Raw genomic sequence first — 19281 nt, forward strand, 5'->3', positions numbered from 1 at the left:
GTTTAACGTTATGAACTATTTAGCTTACTCTATTAAACAAGAATTCAACATTAGACCCGATTTAGGATTTTATGAATTAATGTTATCGCCAGAAATGACTTTAGTAGCCGGAGATTTCGCTGTAGATTATGCACGACCTATACCGCCAAATATGAAACTAATAGGATCACTATCAAGTGTATCAGCATCTCCAGTACCTGAAGATCTAGAAAACTTTATGGAGAGTTCGAGAGAACGCGGCGTAGTTCTTGTATCAATGGGAACAATCTTTGAATTTCCTGAAAGCAGCATACCGACTCTATTAGCTGGTTTTAAAAGACTTGAACAGAAAGTTCTATGGAAAACTAAATTAAACGTTAAGAATCCTCCAGATAACGTTAAAATAGTAAGATGGATGCCACAAAATGATATTTTGGGTCATCCAAAATTAAGAGCATTTGTAACCCATGGTGGATCAAAAGGTATTTACGAAGCCTCTTATCACGGTGTTCCATTAATTGGTATACCGATACAAACCGAACAGCAATTAAATATAGGAAAGGCAAAGGCTGCAGGAGTAGCGTTAAATCTGGACAAAAATAATCTTACACCTGACGTTATCGTTGAGGCAGTAGTAGAAATTATTAATCCATGGTATGCCATATAATATTCCGCATTATGCATCATCTAATTATTTGTTAAACGTTATTTTACGTATTAATTTATTACGTATGAATAATAGATATACACAGTATTATAATACTTCGTTCATCGTCTTGACCTTAAATAACATTAATGGTATCATTCTTTGCATTACATGAATATGTGTATAATATAATAGGTATAAAGAAAATGCTATCCGAATATCTAAGAGGATGCAATCACGACCCAAACCTCCAAGTGAAGCTTTAGTACAGTGGATTGAATATGTCACTCATAACGATGTTAGCCATTTAAAGCCTGAAGGACTTGATATGCCTTGGTATCAATATTACCTTGTAGACGTCATAGTATCTTCAGTGTTTTGTATATACAGTATATTTAAAATATGTAAGTATTTGCTATATTACCCTTCAACTAGCAATGTAGGTAAAGCCAAATATGATTAATGAAGCTTTTACTACAGGCTCTTTAGGAAGATTATACCTAAGTATGAGAAATTGATTTTAAAATTATAACGCAAGGAAATTTAAATCATTGTTGAAGAATAATGAAGTTTCCTTTACGTATTCATATTCTGTATTAGTAGAAGAAGAAATTATCTATTTTTGTTCTGGATTATTTAATTTTAACAATATTAATGAGATTTATATTTGTATCATGCATACTCTTGTACTACTCGTATATTGAAAGTATCGTCCAATACATTGCATTGAATCATTCGTGGTACCTGCATCACTTATACACTCCCGACTATTAAATTTTTATTGCACTAGCAGTACCTTATTAGAGATATATATTCATTAAGTAATGAGATATAATTATACTTCATGTTTAAGTAACTTTAAATCAATTTATATAATCAAAGCTTATGTCATATTTCCATATATATTATACGGTATAATTGTAATACAAGTTTGTAAAGTATAAAGAGGTAAATTTTAATCATAAGTTGGCTGCTAAGAAAAATCTATTGCATTACTTTATTGTTGCATATTATAATGCTCATATTTGTGTACATAACGGTAGCCAACAAGCTACAATAATATAATTAAGCCTTAGAAGGTGCAGAATAAGAATAAATAAGTCGACGTGACAACTCCTCCATCTCGGCACTTCTCTCATGCTGGTTCACCAATTAATCATCTTGTTGATATAATCAACCCAATTACATAGTTGTTTCCTTACTCTATATAAAATACTATATTGCATTTATGATTGAAACAGTCTGCAAAATATAATAAAATATAAAATGTAATATTATCTCTTAGACGCTATAGCATTTTTGTCAACTTGTTTTCATTGTGCTTTCATGATATACAAATACTTACTCCAATTGGTGCTGTTATAATAGGATTGAAAATAAAATTAAGCATGATTAAGAAAGGTTTGACTATCCTATAATTTCAGTAAAATATATTTAAAAAATTGTCTAATTTATAATATAATTATTGCACTTTATTATGATATAAAGTTTAATTAAAATATTGTTAAGAAATAAGAAGTCTTTGGAAGTTTCGCGTTTTATATTAATAGAAGAAACCATAAGATACAATATTGTTTATTCTGTAATAATTTGATCGATAACTTTTCACATTAGTACATGTTTTGCAAACCGCTATGTTGCTACATATAGCACTGATCATGCTATCAATTTTCGTGAGTAAAGGTATGATTTAAGTCATAATTTGTTGCTCATAAAATTAATATTTTACTTTGAATAAAGAAAAAAATATAGTATTTAGATATTGTGTTGTAATAACTTCAACCTGTTCCATGCATAGGTAATCAATACGGAATTTAGGATAATTGGTGCTCGAAATGATATAACCTTCTGCCCTTTGGGGTTGTAACCCTAACTATGTTTGAGTATAGTGATTATTGTACTATAAATCTACGTTCTATAAGTGCAGTATTTACAGGTTTTGTAATTATATTAGTAAAGAGATTAATTTGTTCCGCTAGAGATGAAAAACAATTCTTTAAATAATTTTTCAATAATCCCTGATTTTGAAATAATGCCTGATGTATTTATATTGTAGAATCAAACTCTTGGAGTATGTTGCTTCGTAAGCAAGATCCCGTTATTTCAGCTTACCGCTGTAGAATGCAAAATACCGATTAACCAATACACTTTAGAATACTATTTGTATTGCTAAAGATTTTTTAACATCATGCTAGCATTTGAATCAAATAAAATCAATTGATGCAAGTAATCCTTTAATAGCTGTAATCAATTGAAAGATTCTCCAGATGGCGTATGTAAGTAAATTATAGATTAAACTTACATTTATATACTGTATTGTGTACAGTGACATTAAACCTGTATCTGGATCCATTGATATACTGTACGGTAGTTACTATCCACTATCTTTTCTAGTTCTCAATTATAGGCTATATAAACTTCAAAATAGAATTTCTTAAATTTTAATGCGATCAATCAAAAATGATGTAGTGCGCTTTGGAAGAGCTCATTTGTTCCTCGATTATGACTTGGTCTAAAGTTTATTGTTGTATATGTATACTATTCTTATAAAAATTTTTTAAATTCGAAGCATATTTTTTGGTCATTTCCAAAGCTGTGATGTAGATTTCTACCCTCGTATGCTGATAATTATATAACTTGACCGTTGATCGTAATAACTATAGTTTTTCTTTAGTATGGAGCTCCGATACACATTTTACTGTACAGTGTACACCCGTATACATTATTGATAATATACTGTATATAATTATAATATGCGTACGTAAGGCTTATATATAGACCGCGATTTAGTGGAAAGATACTGTACTACTATCACAAAGGTTTCTCCTCGATATTGGAAGCATATTTTTAGTCATACGGTCCGACTCCTACTTTTTAAATTTGAAGCATATTTTTAGTCCTTTCCAAAGCTGTGATGTAGATTTCTAAGCTCGTATGCTGATAATTACATAACTTGACCTGTTGATTGTAATAACTATAGCTTTTCTTTAGTATGGAGCTCTGATACACATTTTGCTGTACAGTATACACTATTGATAATATACCGTACTGTATATAATTATAATATGCGTACGTAAGGCATATATAGACCGCGATTTGGTCGAAAGATACTGTACCACTATCACAAAGGTTTCTCCTCGATATTCGAAACATATTTTTAGTCAAATAATTATATAGCTTAACCCGTTGATCATAATAATTATAGCTATTCTTTAGTATGGAGTTACGATACACATTCTACTGTACATGGTTTGGTCGAAAGATACTATATTACTTTGTGAAAGGTTTCTCCTTGATATTCGTAACATATTTTTAGTCATACGGTCCGATTCATACTTCGAGATCTGATGCAGATTTATAGATCGGTACGACGACGTAACTAGTAAAATGATTGAAGCGATCGAACCTATCACAGCGACTGATAGTTTGTATTAGAAGTTTGAAAGAAATAGATTATTGAATACTGCGATAAAAAGTAATAAAAAATATTAAGAGCCAATTGCTCAAGGTTGTACTGATCTGTATGCATGGAATTGGAGCCAAATTTAAAGTATATTTCTTGACAATTGAAAGATATAATTGAAGACAACACTGTAGCCGAACATCTTTCAACCATATTAGAGGGCTCACTACGTCCCTATAACAGTGGTCTATACCCTGATATACGTAGACGTACGTATATAAAATCGAGTATAAATGGACTGTACAGTTTGCATTTATTTAGGTCATGAGTTCAAGAGGCTCACTTATTAAAGGTCAACCCTGCTCGTCCACTAACTTTTTTTAGTTACTTTAGTTATATAATTACTATACAACAAAAATGTGTGGAAAATCATTGGAAAATATCCTGATATTACACTTAGAAATATCAAATGACTTTCCACACACCCTGTACTGGACTTATATTTTGAATTGGCTATACTGTCCTATGTCATTGTAATGACTGACCCACCATTTTGTTGCGTGTGTTGACTGTCAAGTGTCAACGTATTCGCCTTCAGGCGAAAACGTTGACCTGTTATCGCTTGATGACGTGACATGTTGAAATTTTGACAGCACGTTACAGTTTTACAGTGTATAGTACAGTACATTCAGAGTGTACTGTACAGTATTCAGCATGTCTCGTACTGTACAGTACTGTACTGTACTGTACAGTACCGTACAAAACATTTTTCTACAGTACTGTACTGTGCTGAATGTACTGTACGGTACCGTAACGCTTTTTTTAATTTTTGTTTATTTAGACCGTTCATTCAGCTTATTCAATAGAATAGCCTAAAACTTTTTCAATTGCAACATCTTCCTTATTGATATGTGATTTCTAACTAGGCTGTGCAATTCTAAAAAATAACAGCTACAAATACAAAAATGACAACCAGATGGAACACTATTGCAATATTTGGAGTATTAGCTATGCTCCTTTGCTCCAATGTAGGTGCCTTGAAAATCGCCGTATTACCTATGCCTGCCGGAAGTCATATCGTATCTATGAAAACCGTTTCAGAAACACTAATCAAGAAAGGCCATCAGGTAGAAAGAAATGCAATAAGTAATAGTCTGCAGGCCACTTTAAAACTTCCAGATTCGATAGAATTGCCGCATAGGAGTAAAGCATATACTGTACATTAGTGTACAGTATATTTATAAAGAATGAGATTGCGTGCGCGAGATGCGAACTATATGTACTATACAATGATAACAATGTTTATTTTTGGCAATCACATCATTTATATCTACATAGTTGTATATGTTCATTTATTAATTAAATATATATTAATTAATCGTGATATAGGTTAGCATAATCTTATCAGAAGATAAGCTATCGATGGTCGGTAATGTTCCCGCTATTACTTTCGAAACGATGAAATTTGAAGGTCTTCAAGGTGCTACTACAGTAGGAGGCTTATGGAAAATTGTGTCGATAATGCTTTCCCTTCAAGGAACTTTTTGTCGTGATATGCTACGAAACGATACCATTACTACTTTAATCAAAGATTATGATATCATCATCACCGACTCTATTTACATTTGTAGCTTTATGCTCCCTCAAATTGTTAACAAACGCAATATCATGATGGGCATACAAGGAACACTACTATCTCCTATTGGATATCCAGCCTATCCTAGTAATCCTGCTTATATACCTCAATTAGGAACGACTTATAGTTCGAAAATGAACTTTTTTCAACGTGTTAAAAACACAATAGCTGCATGCTTAAAAGAACTCGTAATGTTTAACGTTATGAACTATTTAGCATACTCTATTAAACAAGAATTCAACATTAGACCCGATTTAGGATTTTATGAATTAATGTTATCGCCAGAAATGACTTTAGTAGCCGGAGATTTCGCTGTAGATTATGCACGACCTATACCGCCAAATATGAAACTAATAGGACCACTATCATGTGCACCAGCATCTCCATTACCTGAAGATCTAGAAAACTTTATGGAGAGTTCGGGAGAACACGGTGTAGTTCTTGTGTCTATGGGAACAATTTTTGAATTTCCTGAAAGTCTGATACCGACATTAGTAGCTGGCTTTAAAAGACTTGAACAGAAAATTCTATGGAAAACTAAATTAAACGTTAAGAATCCTCCAGATAACGTCAAAATAGTAAGATGGATGCCACAAAATGATATTTTGGGTCATCCAAAATTAAGAGTATTTATTACTCACGGTGGATCAAAGAGTATTTACGAAGCTTCTTATCACGGTGTTCCATTAATTGGTATACCGATACAAGCCGAACAGCAATTAAATATAGGCAAGGCAAAAGCTGCAGGAGTAGCTATTGGCTTGGAAAGAAATGATCTTACACCTGATATTATCGTTGAGTCAGTAACAGAAATTACTACTAATCCATGGTATGGTATATTAGATTACACATCATATATTTTAATTAAATACGCAATTATGTATGACTGATATTTATATGCTTGATAAAATAACAATTAAGTAAGAATTATATGATTTTTATAGTACTTTTTGATCATATGAAATACCTAGCACCATTCTTTATATCATATATAATAGGTACAAAGGAAACATGTCTCGAATATCAAAAAGTATGCAATCATCCACGCCACCAAGGGAAGCATTAGTGCATTGGGTCGAATATATCACTAACAACGATGTGAGTCATCTAAAGCCAGTAGGACTTGGTATGCCATGGTATCAATATTACCTTTTAGACGTTATAGCATTTCTTGTATTTTGTTCATACTGCATATACAAGATATTCAAGTATTTACTCTGTCGGTGTTGTTGCAGTAAGAATGAAGATAAAATTAAGCGTGATTAACGACTATTTTAATTTATACTTTGTCATCCTGAATAAATTTAAAAACTATTTGCATGTCGTTTGAGATAGAATTTAACATGACGTGAAATAATTTAAGAATTATAAAGCATAAAGAAATTTTTGAAATAATCGCTTGTCATATTACTATAAGAAGCAATTAGCAATGAGATGCATCGTAAATCTCCACTATATTGTTTAATTTACTCGATAATACTTTACATTTGTATATTGCATGTAGGGATATCAGATGCATACTATTTTAGTTAACTATGTCAACACAAACGTGCTTGCAATTACTATATTCATTCTTTTATTGCATAGGTTGTAGTTTAATTATGTTTTTCAGAAATTGACTAAATAAGCATAGCACTTACACGCGTTATAATGATAACTTTGAATCAGTTATGCTATCGATACGGTAGAGTAATAACTACGGGATAATTTAAATAATGCAGCATATATCCTTATACTTGTGTATTACCGTTATTGAAATTATGGTGTATTCAAACGAGTTTTATAAATATGTACTATGCGGCTTATACACATAAACAAGAGTTTTATATATCTAGTTCGCATAATAAATATTTCTAATTAACTGCAATTAAGTATCTACAATGTAGGATCAAGTTTTACGACACTTGTCGTATTTATGAAGAAAGATTTTTTATACTCAGCTTACCACAGCAGAATCATACAGGTGCTAGGCTATATTTTTTATTAATACATATAAGTATTTTGGCTTTGAATGTTTTTCAAGCAATATTAGAGAAGATATTCGACGAAATCGCTCTCTGATGCAATTACTATAGTAACGGTATACGTATTTTCATCAATACACTGGAATGCATTGCATGCTGTATAATATTCATTTATCCAAGTGATTTTATATATTATACGGGTATACTATAAACTATCAAAAAATACTATTATTTGTTATACAATTCACTGCAGTCCAATTGAGCAGTACAGATCCTGCAAGAAAGGCTCCATCATTTTATCATTTAAGCTACACCTACATATGATGTGATTTTTTTACTGTATGTAATAAAGGCTACTATACTGTAAGGAAGATTCTTTATTATGTAAGAGAAAGAAGGACAGTATTTTAGTGAATATTGCAAGCTCTGATGCAGAATTTACACCCTGATAATAAATAAACCCGCATGTAAAGTAGAGTGTCAATGGACTGTGCATTTATTCAGGTACTAAGTTCAACAGGTTCCCTCGTTAAAGGTCAACCCTGTTCATTGGCTTACGCGTAGACTGTCTACGTGTTCACCTCCAGGCAAAAACGACCTCTATCTGCGCTTGATGAAGTGACACGTTGAAATCTTTATAGTATTGTACTCAGTATATTGTAGTGTACCCTACTGTATAGTACTGTATGTACGACTGTATGTTTATTTATGTGTAATGTATACCTCGTCGTTCAGGCAAATTCAATAGCATAGCCTTAAGCTTAAATTGTTCCTATTGCGAACATCTTTCTCAGGATATGCAATTTGCCTAGTCGGTGCAATTCTAAAGCAACAGCTACAAAATGACAACCAGATGGAACACTATTGCAATGGTTGGAGTATTAGCTATGCTCCTTTGCTCCAATGTAGGTGCCTTAAAAATCGCCGTATTGCCTATGCCTGGCGGAAGTCATATCGTATCTATGAAAACCGTTTCAGAAACGCTAATCAAGAAAGGCCATCAGGTAGATAGTAATGCAATAAGCCGCATATGAGTAAAGCGTATACTGTACATTAGTGCACAGTATATTTATGAAGAATGAGATTGCAGGCACAAGATGGGAACAATATTTACAGTGATAACGATGATCATCATTGCAATCACATCGTTTGTTTCCATGTACTCGTATACTGGATATTCATTTATTAACTTATGTTTAATTAATCGTGACATAGGTTAGCATAATCTTATCAGAAGATAATCTACCGATGGCCGGTAATGTTCCCGCTATTACTTTCGAAACGATGAAATTTGAAGGTCTTCAAGGTGCTACTGTAGTAAGAAGCGTATTGGAAATTGCGTCGTTAATGTATTCTCTTCAAGGAACCTTTTGTCGTGATATGCTACGAAACGATACCATTACTACTTTAATCAAAGATTATGATATCATTATCACCGACTCTATTTACATTTGTAGCTTTATGCTCCCTCAAATTGTTAACAAACGCAATATCATGATGGGCATACAAGGAACACTACTATCTCCTATTGGATATCCAGCCTATCCTAGTAATCCTGCTTATATACCTCAAATGGGAACGACTTATAGTTCGAAAATGAACTTTTTTCAACGTGTTAAAAATACAATAGCTGCATGCTTAAAAGAACTCGTAATGTTTAACGTTATGAACTATTTAGCATACTCTATTAAACAAGAATTCAACATCAGACCCGATTTAGGATTTTATGAATTAATGTTATCGCCAGAAATGACTTTAGTAGCTGGAGATTTCGCTGTAGATTATGCACGACCTATACCGCCAAATATGAAACTAATAGGACCAATATCAAGTGTACCAGCATCTCCGTAACCTGAAGATCTAGAAAACTTTATGGAGAGTTCGGGAGAATACGGTGTAGTTCTTGTGTCTATGGGAACAATCTTTGAATTTCCTGAAAGTCTGATACCGACATTAGTAGCTGGTTTTAAAAGACTTGAACAGAAAGTTCTATGGAAAACTAAATTAAACGTTAAGAATCCTCCAGATAACGTTAAAATAGTAAGATGGATGCCACAAAATGATATTTTGGGTCATCCAAAACTAAAAGCATTTATTACTCATGGCGGATCCAAGAGTTTATACGAGGCCTCTTATCACGGTGTTCCATTAATTGGTATACCGATACAAGCCGAACAGCAATTAAATATAGGAAAGGCAAAAGCTGCAGGAGTAGCTTTTTTCTTGGATAGGAATAATCTTACACCTGACGCTATTGCTGAGTCAGTAACAGAAATTACTACTAATCCATGGTATGGTATCTGATTATACATTATATAGCTAATCAGATCCGTAATTGTTCTATGATTAGTATTTATACTTATCATATAATTTACAAAGTAAGAATTAAATTATAAGAGATTACATTGATGTTTTCAATAACTTTTGATGATATATAATAATAGGTACAAAGGAAACATGTCTCGAATATCAAAAAGTATACAATCGCGACCCATATCACCAAGAGAAGCATTAGTGCAGTGGGTCGAATATATCGCTAACAACGATGTGAGTCATCTAAAGCCAGTAGGACTTGGTATGCCATGGTATCAGTATTACCTTTTAGACGTTATATCTTTCCTTGTATTTTGTTTATACTGTATATACAAGATATTCAAGTACTTACTCTGTTGGTGTTGTTGTAGTAAGAATGAAGATAAAATTAAGCGTGATTAACGACTGTTTTAATTTATACTTCATTGTCAAAATTAAGTTATATAATTATTTACATATAGTTGAGATAGAATTTAATATGACACTAAATAATTTAAGAATTATAAAGCATAAAGAGATTTTTAAACAGTCACATGTCATATTACTATAAGAAACAATTAGTAATTAGACGCATAGTAAATCTTAATTATAAATTTCAGCGTATTGTTTAATTTTCTCGATAAGATTTACATTCATACCGTACTTTGCATGCAAGGGTAATGCATATGTTATTTTCTGCTATAATAGGTACATGCTATTTTAGTTATCTATGTCAACGCAGATATGCTTGCAATTGATATATTCACTCTTTTATTGTATACCGTAGTTCTTAATTCAACTATACTTTGCGGAAAATTGACTAAATAAGCATAGCGTTTACACGTGTTGTAATGATAACTTTAAATCAGTTATGCTATCGATGCGGCAGAGTAATAGCTAAGCAATACTTTAAATAATGTAATGTGCAGTATACCCTTATACTTGATTTGTTGACGTTATTATTATTATACTATGTTTGAATAATTTTTCATAAATATGTGCTATGCGGCTGCATACACATAAATAAGAGTATTATATATCTAGTTCGCGTAATAAATATTTTCTAATTAACTGTAAGTACCTACAATGTACAGTAGGATCAAGTTTTACAATGGTTGTCGTATTTATGAAGAAAGATTTGTTATACTCAGCTTTCCACAGCAGAATCATGCGGATGCTATACTGTATTTTTTAATCATACATATAAACATTTTGGCACAAAAAGTTTCTTAAGCTATATTGTAGCAAATATCAGACTAAATCGCTGATATGCAAACAAAGACTATGTAACGATACATGTTGCACGGGTATACAAACTGTGTAAAATAGATGTCGTATCATTTCTTGGTATTATACTTCAAACGACCCCTAAGCTTACAACATCTGTTTTACATCTAGGTGTACTGTAAATTGCAAAAAATGCTGTTATCCCGTCATTCCCGTACGGGTACACTTCGCTGCAGGGCAATTATCCAATTTAGATATTGCATGAGAGACTCCATCATTTTATCAATTTTATTAACTACATTCGCATATATGGGAAGGATATGTTTTATTATTCGGTATACACTTAAAGTCTTAACTATAGCGCTTATACGCGTATACGGCATAATCGAGCCGTAACTTTTCGGTTTACAGAAGCTAAATTCGCCAATGTACACTAGTCACTTAAGGCTCGTTATACAGAATAACACGCCAAATTTAATCAAATACAGTACCATACGCGTATATTCGATTTCCTAAACTCAGAATTATTACCATGAGAACTTATAATATTGGATATACAGCACTGTATTTATTTATTTTATTTATGTAGTTGAGTGATTATACACAGTACAGACAATCAGTGATCATTGCCTACTGTAAACCAAGGTAATTATGAGTAGAATGTAGATGCGAGTATAAGTACTGTACCATTTGTAATATTTTTGTAAGTATGAAATGAAGCATATGCTTACACTAAGTTCATGCATTTACAGCACTATAAATTTCGATACTATTCCGTAATGACCATGAAAAAATTGGCTACATTTTACTTTTACATTGCTCCTGGAATGTTCATTTGCTGTGGCCCCACTTACAGATGATGGAGATTTTGGCTCCATTTCGAGCCTAAAGTATTGATATGGTGGCCCAAATGTTAGCGCTCCATATTTTTCGTACACAATTCGATGTTTATCTAGTGGTTCATGGCTTTTCCTACCTACTGTATGCTATAACTGCGCAGATGCGTGTATGAGTACTATATACTGTAACTGTATATAACATTCACTACTTGGAAGCTGGAAGGTAGCTCAAATCAAATCACGCACGGGCTATATAAAATAGATTTGTCGTCACAAATTGCCTATGCATAGGATTTTTAACTGATCGGTGTAATCATAAGAGCGAAAAAATGACCCCCGGGTTGAACACTATTGTAGTATTTAGCATCTTATCCTTTTTTCCTTTATACGAATGTGGATGCTTTGAAAATCGCTGTTTTGCCGGTGCCTACAAATAGCCACATAGTGTCCATGAAAACTGTTTCAGAAACACTGATAAAGAAAGGTCATCAGGTGAGAAATAATACTGTAGCACAGTAGTAGTCTATATGCTATTGTAGTTTCCGAAATGATTAAGCTATCGTGTTTAAATTTTCGCTAATGAATAATATAATGAGTAAACGCTGTGAACTACACATAGCTTGATGTCAATCAATGTTCGTTTTTGTGAAAGATTCTATTAAATAGTTTTTTAAAATTACAAATCTTCACATTACTAATACTATGCGAATATACGATCCTAATTCTAAGGCCAATGTCCGTATCACGATACATAACTTGCTATTAATTACATAATTATAATTGTTATAGGTCAGCATAATTATACCAGAAAATAAACTTTCAATGGTAGATAAGATTGATGCTATTACATTTGACACAATGGACCTTAAAATCGGTCCAGGTGGTAAAAAAGCGACGACATTATTGGAAATGTTCTCACTGTTGTACACCTTTCAAGGGACGTTTTGTCGCGACTTACTACGAAATGGCACGATAAGTGCGCTAATCAAAGATTATGATATCATTATCACCGACTCTATTTACATTTGCAGCCTTATGCTCCCTCAAATTGTTAACAAACGCAATATCGTGATGGGCATACAAGGAACACTACTATCTCCTATTGGATATCCAACCTATCCTAGTAATCCTGCTTATATACCTCAAATAGGAACGACTTATAGTTCGAAAATGAACTTTTTTCAACGTGTTAAAAACACAATAGCTGCATGCTTAAAAGAACTCGTAGTGTTTAACGCTATGAACTATTTAGCATACTCTATTAAACAAGAATTCAACATTAGACCCGATTTAGGATTTTATGAATTAATGTTATCGCCAGAAATGACTTTAGTAGCTGGAGATTTCGCTGTAGATTATGCACGACCTATACCGCCAAATATGAAACTAATAGGACCACTATCAAGTGTACCAGCATCTCCATTACCTGAAGATCTAGAAAACTTTATGGAGAGTTCGGGAGAACACGGTGTAGTTCTTGTATCTATGGGAACAATTTTTGAATTTCCTGAAAGTCTGATACCGACATTAGTAGCTGGTTTTAAAAGACTTGAACAGAAAATTCTATGGAAAACTAGGCTGAATGTTGAGAACCCACCAGATAACGTTAAAATAGTAAGATGGATGCCACAAAATGATATTTTGGGTCATCCAAAACTAAAAGCATTTGTAACTCACGGCGGATCAAAAAGTATATACGAGGCCTCTTATCACGGTGTTCCATTAATTGGTATACCGCTACAACCCGAACAGCAATTAAATATAGGAAAGGCAAGAGCTGCAGGAGTAGCTATTGACTTGGATAGAGATAATCTTACACCTGACGATATCGTTGAGTCAGTAACAGAAATTACTACTAATCCATGGTATGGTATATCTGATTACACATTATATATTTTAATTTAATACGTAATTATTCCATGATTAGTATTTATACTTATCATATAATTTACAAAGTAAGAATTAAATTATAAGAGATTACATTGATGTTTTCAATAACTTTTGATGATATATAATAATAGGTACAAAGGAAACATGTCTCGAATATCAAAAAGTATACAATCGCGACCCATATCACCAAGAGAAGCATTAGTGCAGTGGGTCGAATATATCGCTAACAACGATGTGAGTCATCTAAAACCTGTAGGACTTGGTATGCCATGGTATCAGTATTACCTTTTAGACGTTATATCTTTCCTTGTATTTTGTTTATACTGTATATACAAGATATTCAAGTACTTACTCTGTTGGTGTTGTTGTAGTAAGAATGAAGATAAAATTAAGCGCGATTAACGACTATTCTAATTTATACTTCATTGTCACAAATAAATTATATAATTATTTACATGCAGTTGAGATAGATTTTATTTTAATATGACGTTAAATAATTTAAGAATCGTAAAGCATAAAGTATAGCATAATGAAATTTTTAAACAGTTGCATGTCGTATTACAAGAAGAAGCAATAGAAGAAGCAATTAGCAATTAGACGTATCGTAAATTTTTACTGTATTACTTAATTTACTCGATAAGACTTTACATTTGTACGCTGTATGCAGGAATATTGCATGTATATGATATTTTCTGCTGTAACGGGCACACACTGTTTTACCTATATGTCAACGCAGATATACTTCCAAATACTATAATTATTCTTCTATTGTATAGGTTATAATTAATAAATTTTCTAATTAGCTGTGAGTATCTACAATATAGGATGGAATTGCAAACGCTTGTTGTATTTATGATGAAAGATTTGTTATACTCGGCTTACCACAGCAGATTCATCGAGGCACTAAAGTGTATTTTTGATTCGTACACATAATTATTTTGTTATGGAATATTTTTAAAGCTGTATTAGAGCTGATGTTAGACGAAATCGCTCTCTTATGCAAGCAATATACTATAGTAACGGTATACATATCTACATCAATATGCTGTAGTGTCGTCTCAATGTCAACCGGTTGAAAAGATAGCTCTAACCCTTCCTACTCCATTCTTCGCTCATGGTCAATTATACGTTGCATTGTCGAGAATGCGACATGGATCCTCAGCAATTGTTACTATGTCGCAAAAGATTGGTAACGTTGTACTCGTATATCATTCAGTATCCGAATAAGCTCATCGTAAATGCATCTATTCTGCTCAATTGTTTTGTGAACTTGAGCCAGGAAACTGCTCGCAGAGCGGGCATTCCCTAGTCATTTTATAGTAATTTTACCAGCTACTCCTTTTTACTGTACGTACGATACTGTGAGGATACGCTTTATCATTCGGTACTCTTAAGCCTTAAAAACGTATTTGTACATGTGCATAATCGAGCTATCGAACTTTTTTAAGTTGCAGAATCTAAATACTGTATAGTGCACAGTACACTGATCAGACTTGTTACATAAAATAATATTAGCACTATATCATCTATTCGACCTTCCGTCAACGTAAAATCATAACTGAGGGAACTTATAATTAATATAATCAATATTTGATATCTAGCTGGTTGAGTGCCTGTACACTAGGCCATGGATGACCTACTTTACACCACAACATACAAAGGTGGTTGTGGATAGAATCATAGACTTCTGTTAGTCCATGATAGAAAAGTGATAAGCCTCCCAATTACTTTGCTCTGACGACCGTTTGCTGTCCCCGTTTGCTCCTTTTTAAACTATGTCATAGACCACTAGAAGATTGCTATACTTTGAGTACAGTACACTTACTTACTATATACAGTACTATGCTATAAATTTCGGTACTATTCTATGATGAGTCTGATGATCATAGAGAAATTGGCTGCATTTTATATTAATTGCGCTCATGGAGTGATCATCTACTGCGCTCCCACTTATAGAAGATGGAGATTTCGGCTTGTTGTCGAGCCTATTGACGTGGCCCGTGTGTTAAACGCTTTATGCTTTTTCTTACCTCTCTTTCACCGGTTGCTATATATTTCGGACAAGGACTACTAGAAAAGAGCCGGCTCTTTTCTAATAGTCCATTAGTCCATCATTCCGATTAGCCCTCGGCATTGTCCAACTTCCGATAGCTAAATAAATAAATAAATTAATTAAATTCAATCGCATAAATTAAATTAAATAAATTACTGTTTAAAATAATGTTGTCACCGGCAATTTCCATTGCGCAGATGCTGAGGAGTAGAATTGCATCCAGTACTGGAAGGCAGCTGAAAATAAAATTAATTAATTAAATCAGAGGCTACTGCACACTCACAGTCAAGTACCTGAAGATCCGAGTATTTGTGATCAGAATTTGCCAACGTATGCTTTTGAACTGATCAGTGCGGCCATAATAGCGAAACATGAGTACCGGATTAAATACTATTGCAGCATTTTGCATCTTATCTTTGCTCTTTTGTTCGAATATGGATGCTTTGAAAATCGCTGTGCTACCTATGCCTGCAAATAGCCATATCATATCCATGAAAACTGTTTCAGAAACACTGATAAAGAAAGGTCATCAGGTGGGATGTTGTAATATTAGTGGTCTTCTACATGCTAATTTAATTTCCGAAATGATTAAGCTATCGTGTTCCTAAAATTTTCGCTAAATAATGAATGTAAACTACGCGTTGTTTATGCCAAACAACGATCGTAATTGTGAAAGTGTCGCTAAATGGTGTTTTTAAAACTTACAAAATTTTCACTTTTACGGACACAATACGGGTATACGCATTTACGTAATGTCTAATTAATTAATTCGATAATTAATTGTTACAGGTCAGCATAATCCTACCAGAAGACAAATGTTCGATGATGAATAAAATCCATACTATTCCATTTAAGACGATGGAGTTTAAAGGCGTTCAAGGTGAAAAAGAAGTGACAGGAATCGTGGGAATACTGAAACTAATGTTCTCCGTCCAAGGGACATTTTGTCGTGACATGCTCCGTAATGGTACAATAAGTACGCTAATCAAAGATTATGATATCATCATCACCGACTCTATGTACCTTTGCAGCTTTATGCTCCCTCAAATTGTTAACAAACGCAATATCATGATTGGCATACAAGGAACACTACTATCTCCTATTGGATATCCAGCCTATCCTAGTAATCCTGCTTATATACCTCAAATGGGAACGACTTACAGTTCTAAAATGAACTTTTTTCAACGTGTTAAAAACACAATAGCTGCATGCTTAAAAGAACTCGTACTGTTTAACGTTATGAACTATTTAGCATACTCTATTAAACAAGAATTCAACATCAGACCCGATTTAGGATTTTATGAATTAATGTTATCGCCAGAAATGACTTTAGTAGCCGGAGATTTCGCTGTAGATTATGCACGACCTATACCGCCAAATATGAAACTAATAGGACCAATATCAAGTGTACCAGCATCTCCATTACCTGAAGATCTAGAAAACTTTATGGAGAGTTCGGGAGAACACGGTGTAGTTCTTGTATCTATGGGAACAATTTTTGAATTTCCTGAAAGTCTGATACCGACATTAGTAGCTGGCTTTAAAAGACTTGAACAGAAAGTTCTATGGAAAACTAGATTAAACGTTAAGAATCCTCCAGATAACGTTAAAATAGTAAGATGGATGCCACAAAATGATATTTTGGGTCATCCAAAATTAGGAGCATTTGTAACCCATGGTGGATCAAAAGGCATATACGAGGCCTCTTATCACGGTGTTCCATTAATTGGTATACCGATACAAACCGAACAGCAATTAAATATAGGAAAGGCAAAAGCTGCAGGGGTAGCTATAAGTCTGGACAAAAATAATCTTACACCTGACGTTATCGTTGAGGCAGTGGCAGAAATTACTAACCCATGGTAGGTCAGGTTTTACCAAAATTAGTATTGTGTACTTATTACCAGGTGTCGTGACTTTATGTAGCACACGGGTATTTTGACTATACGTTATGATAAGAGTAGAAGTATGCTACATAATTTAGTTTCATAATTTAATGTAAGTTTGAATCACGTATTTACAATTACTGTTGCTCATTTACTATGTGTAAAGGTATAAAGGAAACGCTACTCGAATATCTAGGAGCATACAATCACGACCTATACCACCAAGAGAAGCTTTAGTACAATGGATCGAATATATTCATCATAACGATGTCAGCCACTTAAAACCTGTAGAGCTTAATATGCCGTGGTATCAATACTATCTATTAGATGTAATAGCTTTTATTACATTTTGCATGTATTGTATATTTAAGATATCCAAGTATTTGTTGTGTTGGTGCTGTTGTAACAGGAATGGAGATAAAGTAAAATATGATTAGTGAAACGGGAGCTATTATTGTATAATCATGCGAGTATTTGAAGGTTGAAGTTAACCTTAAAATTTTTAAGTTTTTGTAACAATGAAATAATTGTTAAATAATTTAAAAATTGCTACAACCTACAAACAGTACAGATTCTTTGCTATTCATTGTTACTTATGCTATTTGGTAGTACTTCATATCTGAACAGTACCTTAGTCAAATTTTCTCTAATAGCTCATTGACGGATAGAATATGCGTTTAGCATCGATAGTATTTGCCTTTTTAATGTACTAATAATATTTTGCGCTGAGATTAACTAGTATTTCGGTATGATATATCTAAATTTTGATATCTCAATAGTAAAATAAGGCCCAATGCAACTGGTTTGGATGATTTCTTTTAATACGAATTAATAAAACTGTAAATGTGAACTTCAAAATAGTTTACCAACTACAGCATCAGTAATGTATTGTATTGAATGTACAATAATGTTTTGAATAATTATATTCAGATTGTGATAGGCCTTTAAGTTTAATCTAGAATGGTGCAATAGATTATGATCATAATGGCAGTAGCGATATTATGATCATAAATAGTAAAGCTTGGTGATTAAAGTATTCTACTCCTATGTACTAGCTTAAGAAATCGTTGTTATCATCATAGAGAATGCATTAAATATTATAATACTGTAGTAACAGCATTCACGTAAATGAATTCGAAATGCGGTTGTATCGAAAGTAAAATATTACAAATTCATTTATCGGAAAAGAAATGACAGTACTCGCTATACAATTTGTGATAAGGTAGGATTAGCTCGTAACGATAGTTTCGACAATCGCGTTTATCTTAGAAATTTCTATGTAAATAGTCCACTAGACATTAGATCTATTTCCAGAATGTGACAAAAAAATTAATAATTAATACATTTGATTTGCTGCTACATATAATCTTCACTCTTGATGTACGGATAATTTAGACATAACCAAAACGTAACTAAAGTCCTTTACCTTTAATATAATTTACCTAAAAGTTACATTACTTTCTAAT

The 19281-nt window shown here is 32.9% G+C and overlaps 3 protein-coding genes across 3 annotated transcripts; all 3 read left to right on the forward strand.

Moving 5' to 3' along the window:
• Positions 1-145: 145 nt before the first annotated feature.
• TRIADDRAFT_13360 (uncharacterized protein) lies at positions 146-10163 on the forward strand (the record flags this gene model as incomplete). Its single annotated transcript, XM_002110540.1, has 4 exons — positions 146-308; positions 829-1029; positions 5833-6493; positions 10073-10163. Coding segments are annotated over 4 exons (1116 nt in total), but the record flags the coding sequence as incomplete, so codon positions are not given.
• Positions 10164-13057: 2894 nt separating this feature from the next.
• TRIADDRAFT_22133 (uncharacterized protein) lies at positions 13058-14278 on the forward strand (the record flags this gene model as incomplete). The annotated part of the gene is made up of 2 exons (XM_002110541.1): positions 13058-13851; positions 14008-14278. 2 exons carry the CDS (start codon positions 13058-13060, stop codon positions 14276-14278), a joined length of 1065 nt encoding a protein of 354 aa, XP_002110577.1.
• Positions 14279-16300: 2022 nt separating this feature from the next.
• Positions 16301-18637, forward strand: TRIADDRAFT_54723 (uncharacterized protein; the record flags this gene model as incomplete). Its single annotated transcript, XM_002110542.1, has 4 exons — positions 16301-16462; positions 16719-17791; positions 17982-18122; positions 18595-18637. 4 exons carry the CDS (start codon positions 16301-16303, stop codon positions 18635-18637), a joined length of 1419 nt encoding a protein of 472 aa, XP_002110578.1.
• Between the last annotated feature and the right edge of the window lie 644 nt (positions 18638-19281).

The sequence above is a fragment of the Trichoplax adhaerens genome, genomic scaffold (genome assembly GCF_000150275.1).
Source record: "Trichoplax adhaerens TRIADscaffold_3 genomic scaffold, whole genome shotgun sequence".
NCBI lineage: Eukaryota > Metazoa > Placozoa > Uniplacotomia > Trichoplacea > Trichoplacidae > Trichoplax > Trichoplax adhaerens.